The 17755-nt window shown below is 38.6% G+C and overlaps 3 protein-coding genes across 4 annotated transcripts in view; 1 reads left to right on the plus strand and 2 right to left on the minus strand.

Annotated features, from left to right (window-relative positions):
• Positions 1 to 750, minus strand: part of LOC126759623 (serine/threonine-protein kinase Smg1) — a 69845-nt gene extending 69095 nt beyond the window's left edge. For both annotated transcript variants that reach the window (XR_007667034.1, XM_050474514.1), the window contains exons 1-2: positions 593 to 750; positions 50 to 491 (exon numbers count right to left, since the gene is read on the minus strand). Coding sequence is in view for 1 of the 2 variants with exons in the window: in XM_050474514.1 (XP_050330471.1) it covers positions 50 to 491; positions 593 to 632 (482 nt within the window). In the remaining variant the exon portion in view is untranslated. The remainder of the gene's footprint in view (positions 1 to 49; positions 492 to 592) is intronic.
• A 1714-nt stretch (positions 751 to 2464) lies between these two features.
• On the plus strand, positions 2465 to 3142 carry LOC126759663 (uncharacterized). The gene is made up of 2 exons (XM_050474648.1): positions 2465 to 2777; positions 2841 to 3142. Exons 1-2 carry the CDS (start codon positions 2498 to 2500, stop codon positions 3092 to 3094), a joined length of 534 nt encoding a protein of 177 aa, XP_050330605.1. The 5' UTR covers positions 2465 to 2497; the 3' UTR covers positions 3095 to 3142.
• A 469-nt stretch (positions 3143 to 3611) lies between these two features.
• Positions 3612 to 17755, minus strand: part of LOC126759634 (ataxin-1) — a 44878-nt gene continuing 30734 nt past the window's right edge. The window contains 5 exon segments of the mRNA XM_050474568.1: positions 3612 to 5484; positions 7220 to 7439; positions 7508 to 8663; positions 8666 to 9052; positions 9055 to 9434. Of these exon segments, the coding sequence (XP_050330525.1) occupies positions 4567 to 5484; positions 7220 to 7439; positions 7508 to 8663; positions 8666 to 9052; positions 9055 to 9178 (2805 nt within the window). The 5' untranslated portion in view covers positions 9179 to 9434 and the 3' untranslated portion in view covers positions 3612 to 4566.

The raw sequence follows: 17755 nt of genomic DNA on the forward strand, positions 1-17755 counted from the left end.
AAAATAATGCATCACAACTAAAGTAATAGAATATTTCAAAAAAATTTACCTGAATGTAGTTTTCAACGCAAGCATCACATATTTTCGTATCGATTTACACGATTGGTACGCTTTAATCACATAATTTTTGTAGACTGGGAAATCATTGCGATTAATATAGCCCATCAGTCCCATTATTGTGCTTGCTTTTTCTAAACACTCTTCCGGACATTGTTTCAGCACGGTAATCATATTTTCCATTAGTAAATCGAAGCTACGGCATATGTATGTCGCATTTGGTTGCGCCCGCACACCTATTTCCAACTTGTTGCAAAGTTCCAATGCAGCTGTCGCATTGTTTTCTGATTGCAGACGCCGCAATATTTTCGATATTTTCATGTCTTCCCCGTACATATGTGAAACAATAAGTGAGGGCATCTTTGCTGTAGGCATCTTTTCGCCCAATGGCAAATGATTATGTTGGGGCTGTGTCCGCACGTTGTTGACCGAACCTGAACGGCGCACGATTTGTAGAAGAGACGGGTAGGCAGGAGGTTACAATAAGAATACAGCACATGTACACAAAACAAAAGGAGTGAAATATTTTAATTACCTCCCAATCGAACATCCTGCATTCTACGCTCATCACTCATCCGTTTAAATACTTATTTTTTATGAAATTTACAGTTACTAATATAATAGCTCCAATTTATTTCGCAGAAAATCACACCAATGTAAAAGACGGTTCAAGATAAGGCCACGAAAACAACAAATGCGAAACATCGAGTGTTGTTGCCACATGTGACGGAATTCAATGTGTGAAAAAATATCAATTTTTTTCACAAAATTTGTGCATAACCCACTTTTAAAGTAAAAATTATCGAAAAATCTTTGGTAAAAACTAATTTTAAATTAATGTTATTATTTATGAATGCTTGCTGAGGTCATTTATATTAAAAAAGTACCATATGTTTTACTGGAAGCCATTTTTAAGCGCGAACACCACAGCTGTCAATTTGTGAATTCTTGGAAATAAATTTGAATTTCTTATAATCGATACATTAAGACGATAAGAATATTTATCGATTTTAAAAACGATATGCCTTTGTAAATATATTAATTTATATTGGAAACTAAAATATTTTGGTAATATATAATTTGTTGCAGAATACATTTTTCATATTCTAGTGGTAATTTGAAAGATTATCAGTAAAATAATTACTTTGCTTGGAAAAATTATCGAAAAATAGTTGTCAAAGACACGAACCACAGGGTGTGCTGGAATTACGGCGGCTTAGAAATATAATAATTTTGAATTTGAATGTTGATAATAACAAAGAAAAACATGTATTTAATCACATATGTAATATATGGATATGAGTAGATGTATGTTTTTGTTTATGTTACGGTTTCTGTTTATATATTATATCACTTACTTCCTTTAATTGCTGTCAGAGCTGATGTCAAAGTAGAGAGGATCAAACTTCCAATTAAACTGGAAGACTTGCATCAATCAAAGGAAATGACAGTTCATAAAAAATTGTATAACTGTATATCCGTGCAACTTTAAAAATTTTAATTTCAGGTATTATATAATAAAGCAAGCACACAAGCGAAACATCTAATAAAGGCCCAGGCACCATATGGACTCCAGGCAAATTTTGCTTTTAATTACAATAGTCTTCACTGCGTGGAAATATTTTCCGTGTTCATCACATAAGCGGAAGTAGGAAAGAAGTCGGTTAACCAACTACACCGAAACTGCAGAAAGCAGTAGTTAAGTAGTCTTGAATATTGGGAATGCTAATGGCTGTGAGGACCATGCTTCGAACTGTACAGCTTAATGAAAGTTTGATTAACTATTGGGAAAATTGTGGTCGTTGTGGCAAATGTTCCTGAAATAATTTTGAAGAATGCTACCGAGTTCACAATCCGTAGTCGAATAAAAATTCGGGTCCGCTCAGATTAAGTAAGCACGACAGTCTTGGGAATTGTCAACATCATTTGATTGGAAGTCGTCCACTAGGTAAATACAGATTGGCAGGAGCACATTAAGACACCCATTAAATTTCGTATGCCCAAATACTTTTGACTACAATTTCAGATATAGTTGGATCACGCATATCTGTATGTATGTAGCGAAAATATTTAAAACATTTATTGCTGCGGATAAGAGTTTGAGTTAAATGACAAAAGCGTATTATCACCGGCGCAATAAGAAAGATATCAATATAAGGGAATCAATGATATAATACCCACAATTTAAAAATTTAATTAAACTTTCAACATTATACATTGCAAAAACGTAGATATATTGCATATATTCATATGTCAGTGGGTAAATCAAATGTAAGCGTAGTCATGTGATAAGAAACGTGAAAGATAACTTTCATAGACAATGACTTTCGAAGCGGCACGTATCCGTTGCGTTGACTATATAAGCTTACCAAATAGAATATTGAGTTTAATTTTGATTGCAATTTAACTTAAGAATTGTGAAAGTACTTTTGGTATTAATATGTGCGAGCGTGTCGCCTTAACAGGCCTATTGGCTGTAGTATCTTGCCTCTTGTTTACCAATGCAGCGGTTATACACCAAGAGCAATTAGAAGATGGAAAGAATGTTATCATGCAGGTGGTTACACCTGAGGAGATGGATAAGATTTTGAAGGAAAATCCCAATGCTGTGGAAATGAAAGCGACAATATCATCAGAACAAGAAGTGATTAATGGTCGTGCGATGCACCCACGAGGCAGAAGTATAATCACTTATACTTTGGGTGTCGGTAGAGAGGATGGTGTGTTGAACTTGAAATTGCAATCATGATCACTTTTATATTGTTCATTTTTTTCGGCGCTAGGTGACAGTCTTGTAGGGAGCGAATCGGCGGTAAATGATTACGATTTACCCACTTCGTTGTCGGTAACCGTGAATTACCCCAGCAGCGGTACTGGCGCCATCATTACACATGTAAAAGTCACCACCTATCAAAGCAATACCGATGGACGCGCTTATGTCACAAGCGGTGGTCTCGGTAAGCGTAATCTTGTTATGGTAATTGAGGCGGTGAAAACCACTTACTTTGACTATTTCGCTTATATTTATGGAAAATAAATCGAGTTTACAGTAATGTTATAATAATAAAACCGTTAAGAGCGTATAATTGTGGCCAATTTCTTTTTGGAGTTTTCTTAAAATCTTAGCACAAAGTTATAATGAGCGTTGGAATTAACGATAAATTAAGTTTAGATAGTTATTTTTAGAACCGAAATTCGGTAGCATAAGTCGTTGGTTCCTTATAGGTTGTTCGGATATATTGTTCGGGTTGGACCACTTTAAGATAACGCTGCCATACAAACTGATCGTTCAAAATCAAGTTCTAGTATGGAAAACTCACTTTATTTGATAAGATATCTTCACAAAATTTGACCTAACTTATTGTTAGTTGTAAACCTATAATATCCGTATATACTATAGTTTAGATCAGACCACTAGAAGATACAGCTGCCGTAGAAACTGATCGCCCAAAATAAAAATAAATGCCTTTATATACCCTTTTATGCTGTAAGAAATGCAAGTGTGAAGTGTAACTAATATTTTTTCTTGTTTTAAAAATAAGTACGAATCAATATTTGTATATTTGAAAACTTAGTCTTTATTGCAGTGACTGTTGCAGGACTACATAAATTGTTTTTTGTTTTTAATTTATTACAATCAAATAATAATTACATAACATGCACAAGCACGTGTGCAATAACTTGTTTGTATGTATGTATGTAATTAGTATCATTTAACTGATAACTACATAAGTATGTATGTATGTATGCATATAAATATAAATGACTACAAATAACTACATTATATTACATTTATATATGGCTATAATTTCAAATGTACAGTCTGACATGGTATTACATACATACATATCGTATATATCGCCTGGAATATTCTTTATATTCTTATATAACTCATGTATATACATATAGGTGTAAATACATTTATACATGTGCATATTGATGTGTTTTAAACTACATATGTACATACACATACAACTATAAACTATTTATTTTTACAGTTATTTGCTTAAAATTAGTGAAACACGCGACAAAATGGCTGACAACTCGAAAATTTCAATACTCAAATGTTTTCGTACTCGAAGCATAAATATGAATTTCTCTAAGCATATTACTTAATACAAATATTAACGGTTGTAAAGTCATGGATTCCTCTCTACACTGAAACACTGAAGGCCGATGCTGAAACTGTAAATTGTACGAAGATGTTTTACAATATGTAATTTACGCCCTGATTTGAATATTTTTCCACATACAATTAAATAAAAATCTAAAATTCGCTTGAAACAATTTAAAACTTAAAAAAAATGTGTTTCAGAGCCATTTCTCCCACCTAGCGCTAACACATCCACGACTTAAAGCACATTAATACATACATATGCATATATAATATAATATACAGTATTGTTGAATATTTAGCGTATATAAATTGAGATGATTCCCAAATACATCGCACGTCGCACGAGGTCAGGCCTTGACTTGAAGTTCACACGCCAACATTGAGATCTTTTGCTATTTGTAGTTTGTTGAAAAATCACAGTTTAATTGACCGGCCGCCGCCGCCGCCGACGCTGACATATTCATATTCGTTGGCATGTAAGGCTTGTAATTGCTGCTTACCGCCGCTGTCGGCGCCGATTTCTGCCGCAATGGCGGTTGATATTCACCCGAACGCGCGGCTTCGTCGTCCTCATCTTCGCTGTTGGAAAAACTCTCCGGCGCCGACCAGCGACGTTTGCGCGCAGACGCTGACGCTGCCGAAGCCGCCGCCGCTGCTGCTGCTGCTGATTGGGCGCATTCATCCGCTGACCTTGTGCTGCTATTCGTGGGTGGTTGCGCCGCGCACGTTAAATCGCCGTGTTGCGCACGCGAGCTATGCAAAGTTGTGGCCGCCGCTTGCGCCGGTGCCGTGGGGAACGGGAAGTGTGGGTATGTTTCGTTGGGTGCATAGGGCACTGGATGTGTAGCGGGTGCATTGGCGAGCAGGTGTGGCGGCATAAAGTGTACTGTGCCCCCGTGAGCGCCACGCATTGTTGGGTATGGTGCGGTGGGCGGTGGGCAAAGGCCGGCGCTTTTTAAATGCGCTGCATACACGTTGTCGCTCAATGCGAGTGGTTGGAGATCACGTTCCAGGCAATGGCTGTCATTTGTTGTCGTGCGTGTTGTTGTTGTTGCAGTTGTATCGTGTGCATACATATGCTTATTATTATTATTGTTATTACTACTTATAATATTGTTGTTGTTGTTGTTAATATTGTTGTTTATATTTATATTCGGTGGTTCGCGTTTGGTTAGTGAAATGCAGATGTCGCCGACTTGTAAGCGTTGACACTTCAAACCGAAAGCTTTGTATGTCAATTCGGGATTGCAGGATGCCCAGCCTTGGCCATAAACGAAAAACGGGTGTTCTGTGGCGACCTCCATGTCGACCTGGAAGAGAAGGAGTGTCATGTTAGTGCATTTCATTTATCTAAGTGTGTATATAAGTACAAAAAAGTACGTTAACTTCGTCTATGCCGAAGCTATAATGCCCTTCATAAATAAAAAAGCAAAGAACCTGCATTTGAGCGATCAGTTTGTATGGCAGTTATATGCTATAGTGGTCCAAACTGGATAAATTGTTCGGAGATTGTATCATTACCTTGGAAAATAATTTATGCCAAATTTCGTGAGGATAACTTGTCAAATAAAAAGGTTTTCCTTACAAGAACTTGATTTTGATTTGTCGGTTAGTATGGGAGCCATATGCTATATTGATTCGATATCGACGGTTCCGAGAAATGAGTAGTTTCTTGGGAAGAAAAGAACGTATGCAAAATTTCAGATCGATATCTCAAAAACTAACGGACGAACAGAAAGACGGAAATGGCTAAATCGATTAAGCTCATTTACATATACAAGGTGCGTTCCAAAGTAAACAGGACTTAAAAAAAAACGGAACGAATGGTTTTTTCGACAAAACCAATTTATTTTATTCAAAATAGTCTCCTTCCACTTCAATACAGCTTTTTGCACGGTCCAAAAGCATGTCGAACGAGTGTTGTGAGTGAAGGAATTCTCGCCTCTTCAAGCCAGTTATTTTTATAAAAATTGTTGAAGACGTAAAATAAACAGGCCGAAATTGCAGCCGAACAAAAATGTAACTTTTTTCGATGACTTTTCGATTTTTTATTCTAAATGTATCGATTTTGTATTCGATATTATTGACTATGTGATTTATCGATATTTTTCGAATTGAAAACGAATTATTTTTCTCACTGATCTCTATTGTAATTGTAAATAAAATGATCGATATATCGATATGATATTCTATATTTATCAATAAATCGATTTCAAATTCAATATTTATCGATTTTATATTCTTGAATTCTATATTTAACAATAATGATTATGTGATTTATCGATATTGTTCGAATTGAAAACAAATTATTTTTCTCACTGATCTCTATTGTAATTGTAAATAAAATGATCGATATATCGATATGATATTTTATATTTATCAATAAATCGATTTCAAATTCAATATTTATCGATTTTTTATTCTTGAATTCTATATTTAACAATAACGGTTATGTGATTTTTCGATATTTTTTGAATTGAAAACGAATTATAGAGCAGGATTGTAACTTTGCAGCAGACCAATAAGTGAATTTGTTCGATTACTTTATTCGATAACAACTGCTGTTTACAGTTTATTCTTTGCTAATAAATTTGTATTTACTTTACTCACTTACTTGTATTAAAGTTAAAAAAATATCGATATACATTATGATATCGATTTTTAATCGATTTTATCGATAATGTAATTTTTCGAAAAGTATCAGTCTATGCTAATTTAAATTCATATTTTAAAATACTCATTAGCAATTGGGAAGAGTTCTTGCGTAGTTTCGCACGCATAAACGTACCATAAATCGATCAGCGATAAAAACCGTAATCAAGACAATGAACTTCAAGTTAATGGCAAAACTTCAGGAAAAAACGCAAAGTTATTTTTGAAACCGTATTATCGCTTCTGATAAAAGCGTAAAATAGACCTAGCCTACTACATACATTATTCTTCTTCTTTATTGACGTAGTCACCGCTTATGCGGCTATAGCCCTCAATAAAATAAGCTTTCAATATAATTTGCGATTAACATATGTGCCATTGGCATTAGCTTACCTTCGACTGATTGCGATCGTAACTAAATGCAATGACGACAGTGTGCGACGAAGGATTGTTGTTAATTTTCACCACCGTGGACTCGATCAGCTGGTGATGTGTACTGCGCTCGGCGCATTGTATAAAATCCTCGGTGCGCATATCCTCCACACGGCGCAGGGAGCCATTCGAGAGTTCGATATACGAGCCCTTTTTAAAGCTGGACGTCGAATTGTGTGGGCTATGGAAAATTAAAAAAAAAATTATTTTAAATTGGCTTTAAAATAAATAAGTTACTGCGCAACTTACCGCATAACAGGCGTCTTGCCAGCTTCCACAGCTGATGCCGTCATTAACGTTTTGTCGGCGCTGGACGGTCGCGTCAGTATGCGATGCTTGAGTGAGCCCTCCTTGCCGCTGGGTATCTTGAAGAATTTCTCAGTGTCCGCCGGCGTATCGGGCGGCGATCTTTTCGCCTTTTCATACAGGTAAGTGCCAGTGGAGAGTTTCGTCGACGTCGCCGCACGCTGTTCCGCCTTACTAGGCGGTGAAGCGGTTGGCGCCAGCGCTGACGCAGTGCTTGCAGCGGGACTACGCAACCGTGACTTCGTCACACCGATAGCTGACGGCGACGCATTATTACCGGCCAGCGGTGACGTTTGAAAGACGGCCGTTGTGTGATTGGGCACCGTTTGGAAGACACCCGCAGCTACCGCGCTCTGCAGCGCTTTAAAGTATTCGGCGGAGTAGACACTATTTTCGCTCGGCGAAGCCGACGCTGTGTGCGCCGCCAATGCGCCGAGGTAGGCGGTTGGTGGCGCGTGCGCGCTATGTACGGCGCTGGGATGCTGCACCACGTGCGAGACGTGCGGATTGTGAGCTGTAAATATGACAGGTGGGTTGTAGAGTCCAGCCGGTCGTCCGCCACCATATAATTGTGAGTAGTTAAATTGATAGGCGGCCACTACGGCGGCAGCGGCTGAGGATGCGCTGGTTTCGCTGTAAGTGGGTTGCTTGTGTGCCAGTAAAGCGGCAGGGTCCAATAGCTTGCGCGCAGCTTGCGTGGCATTAACCGGTGACATGCTCTCATCATTCTCCACATCCACCGAGGAGGAAGACGACGATGGCCGACTGTTGTCAATGGAGGCGGGATTGCTGTTGCTGCTGTTGTTGGTGTGCGCGTTAGCGTTGTGTAATTGGTAATTTGTGCTGCTGGTGAAGGCGTTACTCGCGTTTGTGACCAAATTCATGGCGCCGCACTGGCCATTTTCCATTGCGGTGTGTGCTTCATGTTTGGGTTTTGGTGGCGGTGTGAACTCTGTCAGCGGCATCATTGTTGAGGTATCGCGCGGCGAGCTCATGTACTTTGGTGCGTTTGCGGGCAGCGTCAAGTTCACGCTGATTGACTGTTGTTCTCGTAGTTGTTGTTGTTGTTGCTGCTGCTGCTGCTGTTGTTGTTGTTGTGCTGCTGTTGTAGCTGGTAGTGATGATGTTGCTGCTGTTGTTGTTGCTGATGTTGCTGCCGCTGTTGCTCGCGCGCCTCGTTCAGCGACGCCACTTGCGGTTGCGGCCGATGCGGCAACACCGTTATACCGCCCAACGCCGAAGACTGCGCGGACTGCGCGCTAATGAAACTACTCAATTGTTGTTCGTACTGTTGTTGCAGTTGTTGTTGTAATTTAAGCGTTTGCAACGCATTCAATTGCGTTAGTTGCGTGTGTGTGAGCGGTGTCTGGCTGGAGATGATGGCGGCGGCGGCGGTGGCAGTGACGGGCACTATGGAGGTGGGCGGTGAGAGGGCGGCCGAAACGCGCACAGTAGCATCCGCGGCCGACACTATGTCCAGCGCATAGCCGGACTACGTTCAGCGGTATACGGATGGTGTGGCGCTTGTAGGTGATGCGCGGCGGCATGGGGATGGTGTGAGAGTGCAACAGCCGGTCCGACCAACGGGCCAAAATTCTCAACAGCCGATAACATTTAATACACTGGCGTTAATGATTATGACAAATATTTAGCGCACGCTTTTAGCTACAGCCACAGTCGCACACTACTGCTTTATGCTCACGCGACGCGCGCACTCGTACGCTTGTCAGCCACTCGCTGTTACTATACGTCCTATGTGTACGTCTGTGTATGTGTACGTTGCGCAGCTCAAGGCGCTTTAAAGTATTCCACGCACATAAATCAGTTCACAGAATTGACGAATGAATAAATAATGACCTCAACGGATTAACTATAGAATGTTGTTGTTGTTGGTGGTGTGGAAGAGAGAAAACAAAAATAATAACAAATTATTTGGTTGTAATTTTGAAGATTAAAAAACAAGATTTCTTTTAAACACAATTCCATTATATATATATTTTTTTTTTGTATTTTTTATTTGCTTCTCTTGCATTCTTTGCTCGGCTTAGTTTAACAACACAAAACACGCACACGCGCACACACACATACAGCAGCCATAAAGCACAATATAATCACATAAATGTAGCATTTAAAGTTCTAAAGAATTTCTATGCAGACACCAGTTTTTTTTGTTGTTTTTGTTGGAAAACAAGAACTTAATTTAAATCATAAAAACACAATAACCGCCAAATAATTTTGAAAAAAAAAATTAAAAAAAAAAAATACAAAACCGAAAAAGCACACACACAGCCAACACATAACTAGAAATCAGAAGCACATGCGCAAATCAAAGAATCTTTCTTAAGCACCTTTGGGGCAAGTTGCTGCTGAACGTTAGTCACGTTAGTCGTTTAGTCACTTTTTTGATCTTTCGGCGTTTTGGTACTTCATTGTCGTGAACGTGTGCGCTTGTCGTTGCTACGCCGCTGTACGATCGCTGTTGTTTGTCCGCTGACTTTACGCTTTGATTATTGAACTTGTACTGAATAGGTGTATTTGGGTACACCAGCCAGACGTGTTGAGATGAGCAGCGCGCCGCGTCGCGCCGCCGTTGTTGTACGGACGACCTACGGGCGAAAGACGAAGTTCATACCGATGTTCAAACACTGATATGACTACGTACATACATACATATGTATGTCTGGCGGCGGTGGTGTGTGTATAGGTGTGTGTACATGGCTCCGAAGACCGATTGAGCAGACAGCTAACAGCTAACAGCCAACGAACAGACGGACAAATAAATAAATAAACAGTCAAACAAACAAACATGCCAACTGATAGCTGAAAACTCTGCACGTAAATACTCGTAAAATTATAAGAAAACACATGTGGCGATGTGTATGTGTTGCTGCGTATATGTGTGTTTGTTTGTGTGCGCGCTCTAATCATAATTGTATGATATGGAAAACTCCAAACAACAACACGGCGCGCACTCTCTCTCGCAGTTGGCGCTCGTTCAGTTACGCTCTCAAGAATATTGGTTTGAGCCTCTTCTGGTTTGCGACAACTTGGCTCAGTGTCTGCATGTGCCGCATCGGTAGCGGCACAGTGTGTGGATTTCGTCGATATTTGTAGCATAAATTTAGGAGAATAAGCAGTTCCATTTTTATAAATTTTTTGTATTGAGGAGCTTGTTTTTTGTATTGAGAACAAAGTTTGTTCACATATAAAGGCTTTTTAAGTTCAAATATAAGTTCTTAAATAGATATTTTTTTATTTATTTAGAAAGAACAACGTTTGATTGCTAGAAAAAAATATTGCTTGCCACCCTTGATGCTAAATTCGAGTGTCTAATCGGTAATCTTCAAAGAACTGTGCAAAGCATCAAATGCCGGAAATTTCCAAATTCGAAAGTTTGATGCGACTTGAAGTTGGTTACTGAAGACGCCATGGCAAATTCAGTGCTGAACTTAAATTGGGCAACTTTAAATCTTGCATTATTAAACCAAACTCCACTTTTAAAACCAAAGCATCCTCTTGGCCCCTGAGTGGTAATAAAAAAGTAATGGTATGTGTTTACTGTTAGGTTAGTGATGGTAGAGAAAAAATAAGCATAGTGTTAAACTCAAATAAAAAAGGCGTTGTAAGGCGAAAACTTTTCCAAATTCGGTAGGCCTCTTAATCTGATTGTGCTAATAGGCACTCAATATTGTCACTAGATTTCTCTTTCTAACTTTTATTCGAAGATAATGACAGTTATGATAGGTAACATTGATGAGCTCAGCCTAAATCCAACAAAGAATCGCTTTTGCCAATTGAAAAATAAAGTCATCTCTCGACAAACAAATACCAAACTCTATAAGTGACCTGCTATATGATTGGAAGGCGATATCTGTTGAGTCAGCCTTAGGAGTTGTTCGAGAGAAAAGTGTCTAGAAAAATAAGAAGAAAAAGCTTCTTAATAAAACTTTTTTCCTTAAGATCTAAGAATTTTTTAACATAGTGGAATCGGCTTCCAAAACTTGAAACGTGTCTTCTCGAAGAGTTTTTTAGAGTCAGCGAGGAAAATTTTACCGAGACGACTGGCTCGAAGAAGTTGAAATTTTCACACCACCTACTGTGATAAATTTCTCAGTTAATGATTGAAAAAGTAAAATAATATCGATTTTTAAGCCTTTCTGATATATAAATTTTTTACAAAAGACTAAGCCACCATTTTATCAAAAATGAAAATTTTGACTAGTTTTTCGAACATTAAATAAAATGATGGATATATCGATTTCATATTCAATATTTATCAATTTTATATTCAATATCATTGATTAAGTGATTTATCGAGATTTTTCGAATTGAAAGCGAATTATATAAGCAGCCAAATTTGTATAAGACCAAAAAGTGACTTTTTCGATCATTTTATTCGATAACAACTGTAGTTTACATTTTTTCTTTACTAATAAATTTTCATTTACTTGACTCACTGATCTGTATTTTAGTTGTAAATAGAATTATCGATATATCGATTTTTATTCTGTATTTATCGATTTTATATTCGATATTATTGATTATGTAATTTATCGCTATTTTTCGAATTGAAAACGAATTATATATCAATACCAAAAAGTGACTTTTTCGATATATTTATTCGATAAGAACTGTAGATTTTAGATTTTTCCTTACTAGTAAATTTGCCTTTACATTACTCACTGGCTTGTATTTTAGTTTAAAAAAATATCAACGTCATATTCCATACTTATCGATTTTTATTCGATTTTATCGAATATTACCTGTATTTACGCATTTTAATAAAATATTTTTGCGATTTATTGATTTGAGATAAGTTTATGCCGAAAAATCTTCCCCACCGCTAGACACCTTTTTTCGGAGATCTCCCTAGAGATCGACTACGTGATCAGGGGAAGCCAAACCTTTGCAAAACGAATCGCCGCTTATTAAAGTACATTAAATTGTGTAAAATACATATACGAGTACATATATTTATGACTCGTAAGTTGAAGCAACCACTTGATTTCTAAATGGCATAGCCCAGAGATCACCGCGTGGAGAAAGTTAAGATCGGCTGCTAGACCTTCTGGCTTTCGGTTTTGGAAATCGGCCGCAAAAGATTTCGTATCGAAGAAAAACAGATTTGCTCATAATCGTTGCCTCCCTTGAAGGGTTTATTTCGGAGTTCTCTCAACTTTTATTTACTGAATATTATATTATCTTATTATTGGAATTTTTTAATGCGTGAAACGTCCAGTTTAATTGAGAAAAAGTTTCCAAAAACTCATATTTGAGTCATCAAGTGAAAACCAAAGTCAATCTTTCGAAAAATAATGGAGAATATCAATTTCAGAAAATGGTAGAGTGATATTTTAAATATTTGCCAAAGTAAACCCAAAAATTATAAAGTAAGTGGTTTCAAGTAGCCTACCTAGAGTCAAAGTCAGTCTTCTAGACCAATTTCAACAATAAAAACCGACTAGAGCTACTATCTAATCGTCCAATTGAAAGGAATGGCCCTTTGATTGACAATATCTAGACCTGTATGCACTAACAAGGAAAGACTTCTTATTACATAAAGCTTCTGAAACAACGAAAAATCAAATTGAATACCTTGAACAGGGTAAATTTGTCAAGAAGTTCGAAATATTTTTAGAAGGAAGCTCCGGAAACCTTATACATATACATAGACATAAATGATCAGCGTGACGAGCCGAGTCGATGTATAGTCTGTATATATGCGAACTAGTCCCTCAGTTATTGAGATTTTGATATGAAATTTTGTAAGCATCCTTTTCTCTCTTGGAAACTGGTTATTTCTCTGAACCAATGGTATCGGACCTCTATAGGTTATGGCCCCCGTACAACATGAACGATCAAACAATTCTTAATTATTAACGGTATTATAACTTCGATGCCACTAAAATTAATGTTTCTTCCTGTTAAACTACGAGTACAATTCAATCTAGACAGCATCTTGCTAACATCTTATTGTACCACAGTGCCTATTGTAGATTGGCTCTCATCTCCAACCACCAAACGTTCAAACATTGCGCTCTTGCTCAAGAAAGTGCTGAGCGGAGCATGAAAGCAAACAGGTAGATATGCAACAAGCAAAAAATATTCTTGTTATGCTGGTTTTTCCATCGGCGGCGCAGGCGCGCAGGTTCATACTCAGATGCTGGGCTGCCGCACCACTGTCTCATGTATAGGTATTTGTGTGTGTAAGCGTACTCATTGGTGGTGTGAGTACATCTTGCAGACGTCTGAGCGACACGCTGTAGCACAGACTCCGGACTTCTAGTGAGACTGCGCAGCCGCTTTACCATAGACGACGGCGATGACGATGACGATCGACTGATCGTGTTGGCGTGTCGCTGTGGAGGACGTGTTGAAGCGCTGTTGTGTTGTGTTTGGCCGATCAATATCGTTGGTATCGACTGCTGGCTGGCTGGCTGACTAACTGACTGGTTGGCCAGCCGTCGACTGTGATTGCAGTTATGGGAGTTGTGTTGAGTTGTTGTTACTGTGTGTGCGTGTGTGTGTTTTGTTATTGCCTGCGGTTCGACGTACCTTTGGCCCTTTTCGATTACCACTTATTGTACTCGTACGATACTACGATGCACCGACTCTACCTTTGCGATAGCTATAAACGTTTACAAGTTCATGCTGACTACACGCACACACACATACACCTATACATAGCTATACATACATACATACAATAGTGTTGTTGTACATCGGTGTGTGTTGATTATTCGGCTGTTGTTGTTGCTCTAGCTCTTGTTCTTACGTATTTTTCTTCTTCTACTTGTTGTTGTTGGTGTTGTTGGCACATTTACTTCAAACTGCCGCATACTTGAGCATTTGAATGCGCTATACACTTGAGTTAATGCCATTGTTTTGTATTTTATGGCTTTTGTCTCCTTTTGTACTCCCGTTTGCCTCGTTTTGTTCACCCATTGTTGCTTTTGTTTCGGCTTGAAAAAGCCATAACTGCATTTTGATTTTTTCTTTCGCACCTTTTGGGTAGCCATGCAACAGCAACAACAATAACATGAACACAGCCGCCAACAACAACACGTCCACACAATAAGTTTTAAGGTGTAGACTCTCAAGTGCCGTGCCGATCGCTCACAAGGACACCTTAATTCATAAGATCGTCGACCATGTTGTTGTTGTTGTTGTTGTGATCGATAGGCAACAACGTGAAACGGGTCTAAGCCGCCAATTAGGCTCAGGACGCTGCATTCCTCACGTTCAATCCGTGCGCTCGCCGTTCATAACCTCGCATTCATTCTTCATTTGGATTGGAGTTTTCTTTGATAATAATTATTTTGTGTTTCGTCGGTTTTCTGTGAATAAATTCTTGTGTGTTTACTTTTGTACTGACCGCAATATGCATGCCTATATATGTATGTGTGTGCGAAGGCGCTGGAATTCCGAGAAATCGCCCAGCACTTCAGCGATTGTGTAAAACTTATTTGGAATAATACTTTTTGTATGACCGATTTCGTAATGAACTAGAACTATTTATACATAAAGGGCGTTAATAATTTATAGAAGGAAAAAGATTTAGAAGTTGCTATTGGAGTCTTGAAATAAAGATTTGTTTATTTTTATTAAATTTACAGATTCGAAAAACACGCAAGTATAAATTAAAAATTCACCTTTCAATTTGATCACAGTAGTATGGCGGGCAACTGGAGACAGGACGACCGAATAGAGACCACGTCCAAGGCACAGTGAAGAAAATGTAGCAGTCATTTTATGGGCTCTTTGAAAGTTTTAAAAAGAACCGACGTTTTCGAGCCAAATTTTGTTCAGCAATGAAGCCCATTTCTGGCTCAATGGGTATGTAAACAAGCAAAATTGATTCATTTGGGACGAAGAGCAATCTGAAGAGATTCAAAACTACCATTTCATTCAGAAAAATAACGGTTTGGTGTGGTTTATGCGCCGGTGGAATCATCGGTCCATAATTCATCAAAAATGATGCCGGTGGGAACGTAACCGTCAATGCCAATCGTTATCGCCCCATGATAACCGATTAATTGATGCCTGAAATTGAAGCTCATGATCGACATTTGGTCTCAACGAAGCGGCGCCTCTTCCCACACATCGCATCAATCATGGATTTATTGAGCGAACACTTCGGTGGACAGATTGTTTCACGTTTTGGGCCGGTCGACTGGCCACCAAGATCGTGTGTTATCACACCGTTAGACTTTTTCATGTGGGGAAACAAAAAGTCTGAAGTGAACAATCCCGCTTCGATTCAGGTCTTGCAGCAAAACATCACCCGTGTCATTCGCCAGGTACCAGTCGAAAGTTTTGAGCAAGTCATCGAAAATTGGACTCAACGGATGGATCATTTGAGACGTATCCGTAGCCAACATCTGAAAGTGATAATCTTCAATAAAAAATAAAAAAGCCCAATAATGTTCTTTCGAATGATAGTAAAGATTCCCCATTATTTAAAGTTGCTGTGTTTTTCCTTTGAAAAAGTAGGGATCCTCGAAATGGATCACCCTTTATGAGTCTAAGTTTTTAAAGCAAAGAAGATAAAATGGCGTATTATGACAGTCGTCATCTTATCATCAAAATGACAATCCTCCAAGTAAGAACAACGATCCCACTGATGATGAGTCGGCGTTATGGGTTTTCGAGAGAAAGGTTCTGCGCAAGATTTATGGTCCTTTGCGCATTGGCAATGACGAATACCGCAGTCGATGGAACGATGAGCTGTATGAGTTATACGACGACATTGACATAGTTCAGCGAATTAAGAAACAGCGGCTATGCTGGCTAGGTCATGTCGTGCGAATGAATGAAAACACTCCAGCTCTAAGAGTATTTGACGCAGTACCTGCCGGGGGAAGCAGAGAAAGTTCCTCTTTCCACTCCGTTGAAATGACCAGGTGGAGAAGGACCTAGCTACACTTGCAATCTCCAGTTGGCGTCAAACAGCGAAAAAGAAGAACGACTGGTGCACTGTTGTAAACTCCACTTTAACCGAGTTTACGTCAATAAAGGAGAAGATGTTTTGGTTTTGGCTCATCTTTAAATCGTCATTCGCTATATTGTTTGACAGATTCGACGTCATATTCATAAGCACATCTCGTCACCCATAATGATACGTTCGATTAATGTATAATCCTCAGCTACATTGTCATACATATCTTTTGCGACCTCTACTCGACGCCGATTTTGGAAAAATATGGACGAGTCAAGCATTGGCACGCTTCATTCCCAAAGCATCAACCAAAATATGTTAAGATTTTCAAGCACAGTACTATATGCTAGACTCCCGAAATGTATCGATTAGGCATCACTTGGTAATATTGGATTTGTTATTCCGAGCTTCACATTGAGAACATATTTAAAATTAAGCAAGTAGCTTCTAAGAACTTTAAAAGTCATAATCAAGGGATTATTTTAAGTCCTTGGCTGTATATGGAATCAAATTGAATGTTCTTGAAAGAAAAGGGAAAATTGTCAAAAGGCGTTCAATCGCATGTTTGCATGTTCTTGGCGACCATTTAGCTGGCACATTTCTCGAAATTAGTAACCAAACTAAAAGATTAGGCGGCGCACCGTCTTGTTAAAAATAGTGATATTCCGCGTCGAATTAATCAAATTCTGGGAAAAAGTCGCTCAACATCGTGTTATAGCGCTCGCTATTAACGATATTGGCATTTCCTGCGACATTTCGAAAGAAATCTCAAATTATGCAGCGGTGCCACAATTCGCACCAAATGGTGAATTTTTGGGGAAGCAATTGCGTTTGCTGAATCATACGAGGGTTTGATTCTCTTCATTGGTGACAATATTGTTTGTAGACGAAGCCATTAAGACAGAAGTGGGCCTCAATTGAGTAAATGATTATTCGTTAATTTGTAAATTTTTTGGAGATCATGAGTTTGCGTTGTACCAAAGTGACATGATACAAGAAAAAATGTCAACTTCGGCTGCATCGAAGCTGATATACCCTTCACAGGTGCATTTCTTTTAGTAACAATGTGTTCGGTTTATATGGAAGCTATATGCTATAGTAATCCGATCTGAACAATTTTTTCGGAGATTATATTATTACCTTAAGCAGTAATCCATGTGAAATTTCCTGAAGATACTACGTCAAATACGAAAGTTTTCCATACAAGCCCTTGATTCCGATCGTTCGGTTTGTATGGCAGCTATATGCTATAG

This window comes from Bactrocera neohumeralis, chromosome 5, assembly GCF_024586455.1.
Source record: "Bactrocera neohumeralis isolate Rockhampton chromosome 5, APGP_CSIRO_Bneo_wtdbg2-racon-allhic-juicebox.fasta_v2, whole genome shotgun sequence".
NCBI lineage: Eukaryota > Metazoa > Arthropoda > Insecta > Diptera > Tephritidae > Bactrocera > Bactrocera neohumeralis.

Excerpts from the sequence above, each read along its gene's own strand:
- LOC126759663 (XM_050474648.1), top strand. The coding sequence starts at position 2,498 with ATGTGCGAGCGTGTCGCCTTAACAGGCCTATTGGCTGTAGTATCTTGC. Across the intron at positions 2,778-2,840 it reads GGGTGTCGGTAGAGAGGATG|GTGACAGTCTTGTAGGGAGC; the intron begins GTGTGTTGAACT and ends TTTCGGCGCTAG.